Source organism: Apostichopus japonicus, chromosome 17 (genome assembly GCF_037975245.1).
Source record: "Apostichopus japonicus isolate 1M-3 chromosome 17, ASM3797524v1, whole genome shotgun sequence".
In the NCBI taxonomy this organism is placed as follows: Eukaryota; Metazoa; Echinodermata; class Holothuroidea; order Aspidochirotida; family Stichopodidae; genus Apostichopus; species Apostichopus japonicus.
Window position 1 is genome coordinate 16932198 of NC_092577.1, and position 11767 is coordinate 16943964.

General features: G+C 37.7%; 1 protein-coding gene and 2 long non-coding RNA genes across 6 annotated transcripts in view; 2 read left to right on the plus strand and 1 right to left on the minus strand.

Moving 5' to 3' along the window:
- LOC139954995 (uncharacterized) overlaps positions 1 to 11767 on the plus strand; it is a 341522-nt gene that overhangs the window by 91965 nt on the left and 237790 nt on the right. The gene's annotated exons all lie outside the window — the stretch shown is intronic.
- LOC139954994 (uncharacterized) overlaps positions 1 to 11767 on the minus strand; it is a 72855-nt gene that overhangs the window by 7557 nt on the left and 53531 nt on the right. For all 3 annotated transcript variants that reach the window (XM_071955090.1, XM_071955092.1, XM_071955091.1), the window contains exons 2-3: positions 3110 to 3259; positions 2368 to 2424 (exon numbers count right to left, since the gene is read on the minus strand). In XM_071955090.1, the coding sequence (XP_071811191.1) occupies positions 2368 to 2424; positions 3110 to 3259 (207 nt within the window). The remainder of the gene's footprint in view (positions 1 to 2367; positions 2425 to 3109; positions 3260 to 11767) is intronic.
- On the plus strand, positions 3908 to 11532 carry LOC139954996 (uncharacterized). The gene is made up of 3 exons (XR_011788254.1): positions 3908 to 4292; positions 5519 to 5647; positions 6801 to 11532. It is a non-coding gene; the product is annotated as an uncharacterized lncRNA (long non-coding RNA).

Sequence of the window (11767 nt, forward strand, 5' to 3'; positions counted from 1 at the left end):
CACCAAATTGCATTTAAGGCCAGGTGAAAATGCAAAATTCTTTACAAAATGGAGTGGGTGTTGAAGTGTACTATATTGCACCAAATAGCATCTGAGGCCACCTGGAAATGCAGAAAAATCCAAAGGGGAGGGGTTGGCGCGGAGCGTACAAGAAAATTTCTGGGTTTTGATACCCCCCAGATCACCGGAAATGGCACTTCTCGGGCTTGAAAATGACCAACCAGATGTACACTTTTGCCTGAGAACCGCAGTATTTCCCAAAATTTTTTTTCCATCCATAACCTTTTGAAGATTGTCACCAGTCACACATCTGTTCGACCTCATTGCATGTCCTATTGATCATTGCTTTTGTAGGTGATTCTACGTCACGGCCCACAATATCCGAAAGCCCCACTTTTCAAGGTTTTAAGCCCATTATTTGTTGAGAATTTGAAAATTCACATTTCTCGTGAATAAAATCACTTCAGAACATACCCATAATGTTGCACAAAATTCAATCTATGGACAACCAATATAGAAAAACCTCCTTGAACCCCTAACAGACAGGTCAAAATTGCACGAGTAGAAGAAAGTATGATGAAGAATGTTGGTCAGGAAATTTTGGAAAATTCAGACACAGTGTATTTATTGGTGTAGAAATATTAAAACCTGTTATAATGGCTATTATAAAACTTTGTTGAAGGAAATGAAAAATAGCAGATATTTCCTATATCAGGTATTTCGAAACCGAACACTACACACATAGGCGTAGGTCCCGTAGGAGGCGGGGGCTGCAGCCCCCCCCCCCGCAACCAAATTTTCCCCATTTTTTTCGGGCACCTACTGAAAGAAAAATAAATAGCAATGAGTAGCTTAAAAATGATCTCCTTGGTAATTAAAATAAAGTTCTAAGCTTGGCCGATATTACTACTGTAAAAGAGAGTTTTGACATAAATGGATCTGTATCCTTTTGCTCCATCTACATAAGACATTTGGTTGTTTACATTAGCATCCGGAGGTATACTGTGCAACTTTCACGGACCGTAAGGTACACGATGCCATGCAATGTAATGACCGATGCTTGCTTGATATTGGCATCGATATGTTGAACGCGCGCTTCGCGCGCGAAAAATTGTGGCTTTTTTTTTCGGGCAAGTCATTACAGCCCCCAAATCCAATTGGGCTCCTACGCCTTTGACTACACACATAGACAGTTTTTGAGGCTGTTCTTCCTGGAACATGCATTTCAATGCTCACTGATATCATGTTATATCTGCTCTTTGCTTTACAAATTCGAAAAGGCGTGTAGCGAGTAATTGCCAAGGGAGGGGCGAAGCCTGTAGGCAAACTATCTAAGCGAAGCGCCACCATGAGTTGGCGCGAAGCGTACAATAAAATTTTTGGCCGAAAATGCCTCCCAGATCGCTGGAAAGGACACTTCCCAGGCCTTGTAAGTTGCATCTAAGCATTGTCTATTTTGAAATTACTAGCGATGTCATAAAGAAAATTTGCTCGGGGGGGGGGGGCGGTCGCCCCTTCCCGAAATGCGTCATGTTCCCCGACGACTCGGTCGAGTTCAAGACCAGCCACAGTTGGTTCCATAGCACAATTGTTTAAGGCGTCCATACACACTCACACGCGTTATGATAGACCATATATAGTATTTATATAGATACATTAGTGAGAGAGGAAAAATGGAAACGTCAAAAATGGAGTTGTCGGTGTAAGGGGTAGGGTGAGGCGCACACCCCCTCCGTAATCCTTGATCTGTCACTGGCTACCCTGTGTATATAATAGGGATCAGCGCTTTAACTATGACTGTTCCTTTTTCTCTTCCCGAGGTCTTGGCTATCTTCTACTCCCCCCCCCCTTTTCTCCTTTCTCTTTTTTTTCTTTTTCTTTTCCCTTCCTTCCTCTCCTCCTTTTCTTCTCCCCCCTCCTTTTCCCTTTTTTTCTTCTCTTTTTTTCTCTCCTCTTTTCCTTACCCGGGGGGCGCGCGCCCCCAACGCCCCCCCCCTGGATACGCACCTGGTAACTCTATCGATAGCAGTGATTATTGCCTGTGCAAGCAAAACTCTGTCAAAGTGTCCTGGTGTTCAAATCCTTACACCAGAAAAATCAAGAACTTTCAGAATCGTGCGGCTTGTGCCGAGTGCCGACAACCTGAAATGGTGTGTTTTCAAGTCCAATCGCCACATGATGGTATTGGTGATCGCGTTGACGATTGCTAATGATTTGTGCACATGGTGGAGGTCATAAAGGTAACGATGAAGAGATTAACTTAAGCGTAACCTAATGAGCCATCTTAATGAAGTACACACGATGTACACAGACTATAGCATACTGTTATTGCTCCAATGGTTCACACGAAGTTTTGACGTTACTCACAAACTTTCTTCTAGTCTCCAATGCCAGTGCCAATCCAAGAGATGCGCAAGCTAAACTCTGCATATGAGAAGAAAGAAGGTGCAGTAGTTTATGTCGTCATTCTCTTTCGTTATTAATTAATGATTGATGTTGCTTATTTGGACATGTCGCTGGTAATTATCTAATCATCTTTATCATTTTAGCATAAAGACGTTTCGTAGTTTAGCGTACTAATTTCATCGTAAAGTGGTAAATCATCTGACCTTTATTGTCGTTTTCTCTATTTTAATCTCAAAGATCGGGCTATACACTTGCATTTGTTTAAACAAAAGTATCCAATGCATGAAGAAAACAAACCGAAACAAATGCACCATCGAATACTTGTATACATATTTGTTTTTCACATTCCTACTTGAATACATCATTTTTTATTATACATTCATTCGTCTATGCATCTCAACGCTTTATCATTTCTGTGTTTTACACATGTCTGTGTACAATTTATTGCTTATTATATATTCCTGCGTATAAATTTTCCATCTTATAAAAATTCATGTCATTGAAATTTCCTGCACCTTTAAATTCCTGCTTGTACAAACGGTTTTTCAGCGTTGCGGAGAGAGAAGGTTCATCTAATTTTACTACTTCAGTTTTATCTACTGCAGCGTTGTTTTTGCAGGTTTAATGGTAGTGATTGTTGATTAGTTATGAACATGGCATTGGTATAGTTGACATTATGTTTACTAAATTAAGAGATCCTTACCGCTACAGATCCCCATGCTCCGGCGAATTTACCGCTCTTCTGACAATTTCCAACAAAAGCAAATATTGCGAGATTGATTGCAGTGATCCCGATGATAATGTGAAGTAAAGAAACAACCAAGATGAATTTCCTCACAGGTATGGTGGTATTCTAGATGGAGAAAAAGTAAACTTTTTCTTGTATTGTCGGTCGGTCATCCGGAGTTCTTCGTGACCCGGGTCAATCGCAGCCAATTTAATGGAAGCAAATATGACTTGTAAACACATAATTAACGTTGACTTACAATCTATTCACTTCATATTACCAATCACTCATATGTTCCAACTTTAAAGAAAGCATACACTTTCAGAAATCATAAAAGGATGGGAAAACCTTTTACGCATGCAGAGAGTGCTAGTCGTTGGAATGCAAAACAAAACGGGAACACTTCATCATGTCAGATTATGAATTACAGCGTAAACGTTACCCTTTGTTCATTTTTGTATTACCAATTAACTGGCTCCCATTTTGAATCAACGATTACATGCGGGTTGACCCGTCGATACATATTTATGCACAGAATGAAGGTAAATGACGATCTTTGCGAAACGTTCACAAACACGTACATTTCCCTGCACACTATAATGTTTTCCCCAGTGGCGGCGGAACCGGGGGGGGGGCTTGGGGGCTCAGCCCCCCAATGAAAAAGTTGAGGGGGCAAATGCATGATAAGCCCCCCCCCCCCCCCAATATATTTACCAAGGCTCCGAAACGTGCATCTGCCAATTTTTCAATGCATACTTGTCGATCTGTCCGATGCACACGTATACTACACAGTAAAAACAATGTGTAAAAGTTAACGGTGTATAAAAGTAAGGGGTAAAGAGTTGTGCAATTTTTACACAACGCTGAGTAAAACATGTATATCAGGCGACACAGACACAGGTGTAATGATTTACAAATGCGTATTGTGTAAAAAAAAAGGACCAGTTTGCCCCTTTCTACCGGTAAAACAAAATACCGGTGTAATTTGTTGCACTGCACTGGGTAAAATACATTTATGTTACAACTTTGATGTGTAAACACGCTTTCATACCGCGTCGCTGCTTGCAGAACGACAACATGGAAGCCACTAAAAGTTCGATGGTCGTTTCACAATTTCTGGAAAACATCGGCCTAGCGGAACTGAAACCACAATTCGAAGGTAGGATGGTGTATTTTAGGCATCAGTACTAACCTTTTATGCGGAAAGAATAATATTCAATAAGTCTTGAACTACAATTTCACCGTTGAATACTGAACGAAAACTGTTTTAAACGGCATATACTCGTCGCCTAGGCCTCACTCGTTTAACGTTACGACTAAATGTTAGTGCAAGGTCGAACGTTAGGCTAAGCTATTTCTAATAGTAAGCGCCAAGCATACATATATAGCCTTTCGTTCCTCTCTAGATTCTCTTTTCATGCCCATAGAGACTAGGTAGTGCACATCACCATCTTGTTCGTACTAAAGATATTACTCACGTATGAGAGTAACTTGGGTTACGTCTAACGTTGGTCGACGTTGAACCATCCTAGCTTTGGCTTATGTTTTAGGCCCAAGCCAATTCTACATTTATATACTGATAGGTCTCCTTAACCAACACTACAAATAGGCAAGCGATACAGCCTAGGCTAACAATATGAATATTAGTTTTAAGGCCAGGCAATGACTCATTATGACTAGCATATCCATTAAAATAAGCCTCACTATGATCCTGCAGTAGTCAACCAAGACCCTGGCTCTCATATGTTAGGGCCAAATGGTAAAACAAGCTTTGTTAGTTGTGATGAAAATAGTATGCTTTGCAATCATAATGGCGTATGTGTGTGCTTGTGCTGCCAAGCTTGTAAACACAGTATTTCAAGAAGGGAATATTGGACTTCTCATGTTTGGTGTGTATGTGACCACATTAGGGACAAGAAGCTGGGGTCACCAGGGGTTAAATTGTGAAAACTACTAAACCTGATATCTCAAGAAGGGAAGCTTGGACAGATCTGATATTTGATATGTGGGTGTGTCACATGAAGTTGGCCTACAAGAAGCCTACATTCCAACTAAGACCTTGGTCCATGGTGGCTTAATAAAATAATGATGTTAGTGTTTAACCTTTGAACGCAGTTGACTTTTTACCTGAAGAAAATAAGTGATGTTAATGAGTGGGCTAAGCAGTAAGCACATTAATATCTCTGCATTTTTTGTAATTCACAATAAAGTGTTTACATTCTCTGGTTGTTTTTTATGTCTAGAATAATACGTGATGATTGCAATATCCATGAATGTTCATTTTACGGAAGCAATTTGCTAATATGCAACATGTCCTTTGTCATTACTGTTATTAAGCATTGTAACAGTGTTATATGGAAAATATTTTTCCTCTAATTTCCACAGCTCACAGGATTGATGATGAAGTATTTGAGTTACTGGATGACGAGAGCATAACACAGATAATCCCCAAACTCGGTCTTCGTTTAAAGTTTAAACATCACTTCAACCTAAGGTGCAACTCTCTTTCAGAAGGTAATAATATCATTGTTCAACACAGGTTCGATTCCTTGCTGCACACGGAATAGTATATGTGTTCAGGTCCATGTGCATATGTACGTGTACTGTGTATGCATTAGTGAGTGTGTGATGCTTGGCTTTGGTTACGTGATAACTCAACAATGGGTGATCGCCCTTTGTTACTTAAAGATCTTATTGTGTATGGTGCTCATCGTAAATATCAGTTAACGTATTGGGTCAGAGGTCAAAATATTTAAATAATAATGATTCTGCACCCAAAGGTCACATTATATCCATACTTTGTATGATCTTTTTGGTTATCATGTTTGTCAATGTTATTGTGACATAATTCTGAGTGGTGGGCCTCATTTCAGAAGATGGCATGATATATCATTACCATGCTAGTAAATAGCCCGTAGTAACTTGTAATCAATTGTTTTTGGTGTACATAGCATTGATGTTGTCACAGATTGAGGTCAATATATAAATGTTGCAATATTACTCAAGTAATGGTTCTGATGCCACAGGCAATCATCAAAGGTATTACTGTACTACAGTATAAATGCCCTGAAATACTGCATTTATGCTCATAGTAATCAGTTCCACTAAATAAAGTTAAATAGACTGTTAACCCTGGAGCACCTGCATGGTTGTCAAACGGGGTGGGTGCGGAATATGCCTCTTCCTCAAAAGGAAATACCATCACAAAAATGAACTAGTAGTAACCATGGGTGAGGGTTGCATGGGGATACCCTCTTTTAAGGGAAAATTCCTGATAGTTTCAGTGCCCCTTTGACTCTACACCCCACATAACTCGCCCATTGTCAGAACCTGGCTATGTTACTGCAATATACTACCAAAATAAGTTGCCCTGATTTTGGCCAGAACTAACATATCATTTCCATTGTACCTCTAGACTTTCATAATTTATTATACCAGGAATCTTCATAGGACTGGAAAAGAAGATATTAAATAATATCTCAAATCCTTTTGGTGTCGAGACAAGTATGACCTGTGTGTTGTAGAAGTTCCCCCTGAAGAAACCTGTTTCTTATTTACTAACATTGGTCAGATATGCTTAAAACCACACAACTGGAAGGTTACCTATACATATTTCCCAGATTGTGGTCAATATATATAAATTTTATATAATAACTTGTCTTTTCAGGAAGGTGTAAACTTAGCGCAATACTTGACTCAATTTGATGGACGTACACAGCCATTCGTTTTGATCTTGGGAGGCAACTACTGCCAGCCACAGCAGCTCTTCGTCATCATTGAGCGAAAGGCAATGGTGGTAGACACACTTATTGCAGCAATTGACCTCTGCTACAAGGCTTACCAGGTTTTAGACCTCTGCTATCCACCTCAGGCTATGGGGGTATGGAATGCTTTAGACACTCTCATTTATGATATTAAAGTACCTATTGAACTGGTTCTATCAGGGCATTCAGGGCATACTATCATTTCAAATCAAGTATGTAAGACCGCTGTCAGCAACATGGCATTATTTTCATCATGGTTAACAAGGAATCCGCTCCAGCAGCTCTTCGTCATCATTGAGGAGAAGGCACTGGAAGTGGGCCCGCTCTTTGTATCCATTGGCCTGTGTTATGTAAAGCTAAACAAATGTTAGACCTCTAGCTGCTATTAACTTCAGGTTACAAGGGTATGTAAAACTTTACACAGTTTAACAAAGATGTGATGATTTTAGTTTGTTCCTATATACTGTAGATATTTTCTGGTGTTTTCCAAGTTGTGTTGTGTTCTTTCTATTATATGTTATCATTGCTTACAGGTGATTTTACAGGGCTTTAGTTCTCCAGCATGTTTTATTGAAGAACTGTGCACAACATATAAGCGATGATTTTAGTTTCATCTCACATAAATATTTGTCTGGTGTTTTCAAACTTGTGTTGTATTCTTTCTGTTATACGCTATTTTTGTGTGCGAAATATCACTGCTAAAAGGTAATTTTACAGGGCTTTAGTTCTCCAGCATGTTTTATTGAACAACTGTGATAACATTTAAGTGATGATTTTACTTTCATTCCATAGAGATATTTTTCTGGTGTTTTTAAGCTTGTGTTGAGTTCTTTCTATTATATGTTAGATTTTTGTGAAATATCACAGATTATAGGTGATTTTACAGGGCTTGAGGTCTCCAGTATGGTTTGTTCAACAACTGTGAAAGCATATATGGGATGGTTAAGTTTTTTGGTAACATTTGTTGATGTAAAATATGTTAGATCTTTTAGAAATATAACAGCTTAGTAAAGTTGAGTTTCATAGGGTTTTAGGCATCTAGCATGGTTATCCAACACATAGTAATTATACACTTTACATTATTTCTACATAATACTGCCTGAACGTTGGAAAACTTTCTAAATAACTCGTTGATGAGGTCAACGGTTAGGCACAAACAACTTTAAAAAATGTAGATTTTGTTGGCTATATAATTGCTATGTGAGATTGATATCCATGAAATACCCAGGAATAAAATATCAAGGACAAGGACTTAAAAGTCATGTGTATGTTTTAACTGCTTGATATGTAGCTAATCTTGTCTTTTACCTAAACTTGAGTTTAAATTATTTGCAAGCCCATAGCCAGTGGGGTCATGAAAAAGCCCCCCCCCCCCACACACACACCAACCTGATTATAAAAACAATTAAGAAAAAGAATAGTACATTTCATTATGCAATGGCTCCTCTGCAAATATATTTTAGCCTACTGTGAAAAGTATTATTGACCTATATATGTGGCTGCATTGCTGCTAATACTGTAATGGTATTCACTTCTATGATTTTCATGTTCTGTTTTGTGTAAGAGAGAAAATTCATATTTTTTTATAAGCTGAAAGTTATTTACAGAAGTCTTAATACATTTTATCACTTCATTTTGATGTTACAAGTGTGTTATTTTCTTGCACTGAGATCATATGCATCCTTGCCAAAGAACCAATGTTTTTCCTCATGTTGGGTCATATATACCAAAGTCTTAAAATTATTGCAACCTTAATTAACACGCAAGCATATGCAAGTATGGAAGTTATATCAAATTGTTCAAAGGGAAATGTTTTTGACACTAGTTTGAAACATTCACAGTATACATAAATTATATTATTTACACAAGTGTGTGTGTAAAAGTAACACCAAAAGGTGTGGTTATATTACACAACTGTTTTGCAAAAAAAAGTAACCCCAATAGGTGTGCTAATATTACACAACTGTTTTGCAAAAAAACTACACAACTGTGGGGTAAAACCAGTGCCCTGCTTGACATGGGTAAAATTTACACAAAATGGGGTACAAAAGGGAACATGGTCACTGTTGTGCAAATTTTACACAATGCTAGTTTGGTAAAATAATTTACACATTGTGTGGTAAAATATTACCCCAACAGTAAGGTAAAACTTTGCCAAAGCATTAATGTGTAAAGTTTACACATCTGTTGACCATGTTCCCATTTTACACCATAAAGGTGTTCCATTTTACCCCATGTTGAGCAATTATTTTTAAGTGTGTATAGAGGTGTTATAATTTAAGTAATTGCTGGGGGACCCTCGGCCCGTCCCCTGGCTATAGACCACATTGTCACCCCAACCGCGTCTTCATGCCTCGTGAAAAGTGGAAGCAGTGAGTGTGAGTACCGGTAAGCGTAACACAACTTCGTCTTAGGCCAATGATAAAGACTGCCAAATCTCTCGCAATATTTAAGAAAATTTTAAAAACACATCTTTTTAGTTTCTGTACGTGATTTTGTCACTTTTTATATACTGTCACTTTTGTATAACTCTATTTTATGTCCTTATCCATCTGTTTTTATTTTATTTTATAGGTTTTGGTCTGTTTTATAGTCTTCTCGTGTTTTAAGATTTTTGTGTTCGTATTTTTCATACTGTTTCATTTTCGTTTGTGTTTTCTAGACTTTTTATTCCTTTTGATTTCTGTCGTTTTGTTTCTATTTGTTTTAGGTTTTGTAAAGCGCCTAGAGGCCTTTTGGTATTTGGCGCAATATTAAGAACTTATTTCTTATCATTTAGACAACTAGTAACTGAAAACTTTTGCACGAAGAACATTTGGTCTCCTTTAATGATGACAGCGTTTAGTATGGAATGTCGGATATGTGATGAGTATGTTTTACTATGTATGAATATGCACGTTAATGTGAATAATAATTCGTCACCCTGTGGCATTAAAATGCACGTTGAGTTATAATTCAGAATACAAGTAGGCGCCAAACAAAGAGTACGGATTGGTCAATGAGGACATCAGTTATATTAGCCTATTTATTTTTCATCATACCGCTGAGGGTAGGATAGTGTAGCTTCTGCCCTTACCGAAATCCGAGATCTGGCTTTATATCTGGTTTAACCTGGCCAGATCAAGTTTTATCTGGCCATATAAAGCCAGATATAACTGCATACAGAGTCAATCCAGATATGCAGATCAAGTTTTATACAAATCATATTTTAGAGCTGTTCTATTTACTTTCTACCTATTATTAAATTAAAGAGCTAATTATTTCTTAAGCAGCCGTTCCATTCTGAGAATATTTCTTATAGTAAAATGACCATCTATATCACAGTAGTTCCTAATTTAAATTGGTGTGTGCATGGGAGCTGGTATGACTGTGACTTTGTGTACTTGACATAGGAATACACTGTATACCCCCCCCCCCCCACAGTAGTCTCATTTTATTCACAACATATGGACACTTTATGATTATACCATTTACTTTTGGGGGGGGGGGATTTTTTTCTTTTTGTTTACTGCCAGGTACATTGTATTACGGTAGCGCTTCCATAGTATTAGCACATACAGTCTGCTTTATAGATAGTCAAGTTATCTGATTAAAATGTGAAACTCTCAGTACAGTCTAAAGAAGAAAAGTTGATTTCACTGGAAGCATTGTATCAGACCTTAATTGTTTTGCTTCCTTGTATATCATATTTATTAACGAGGTCACAGCCTCACAGGGTCAAATGTGTGAATATGCAAATTGTAGAACTGAGAAAATGTAAGTTACATTTTATTGAAACTTGGTAGGATCTTGATGGGTGATAACAGGTACATGATGGTTATATTAAACTTGGTATCATGCATATTACTATTACAGAACTTGAGAAACCACAGTGGTTATTAACCTTGAACACACGGTTAAGTGCCGATGGCTTTGAGATATTGCTGCTCTAGTTGTTTTATCCTATTTATTTTTTCACTTAGTCATAAACTAACTTTTTGTTGTCAAGTTTTGCATTGGATATTTCAGTAATTTTAGTTGAAGTTACATTTCTTACATTATTTTAGTACTTCTCACTTAAAAGATGAGCTAGCTACTTGGAACTACATGGAGCCAGTATTGGATGACATACGTATAAGGCTTATTTCAGGTTACGATGTTTAAAGCATCATTTTGCTTCTGCTTTTAACTGCTTTCAAAGTCACTGCATGTTAGTGTTTTTATGATGTTATATGTTTTGTGATGTTACCTCTTTTTTGTGTAGGATTACCCCACACCAGGACTGCGTCCATCATGTACAATCAAATTGTGATAAGGAAGGCTTTGAAGTGAGGTACATCAATGATACTATTGGTAAGAAGTAAAAAATACAAAGTTAATGCCTTTTGAGGATATTCTGTGTGATATTGCGTCAATTTTTGCAAATTCAAGTTGGTCATAATCTAAAACTCTAACTCTAAAACCAAAAATTTCAGCTTGAAGGTTCGTCAAATTGCTTTAAGCTGACGTTCGAGTACCAGTACATTAAAGGTAGTCTGTATTGCCCCTAAATTCTGATATGCTTTAAATGCTAGAAGTTTTTAAAAAGTACCTACCAAGAGGTCTTTACTTTCCAAGTTGTTCTCATTTTCTACATGAACACACAAGATGACTGAATATCCCAGTGAGGTAAATTTATCAAGTTTCAAAATCGAAAGTACCTCCATTGACTGTTGCTCAGTGAAGTACTATTATGAAGACAAAGCAATTTTCCGTCCTGCCACCTATGGGGAGGTAGGTGGGGATCATGCCCAGTGACCATCTCATATTTTGTTTGAAAAGTGTTAGTGTGTATTACCAAGGTAATGCACAGTACTGTTTAAACAACTTTATGGAACTTTATGTCATATTC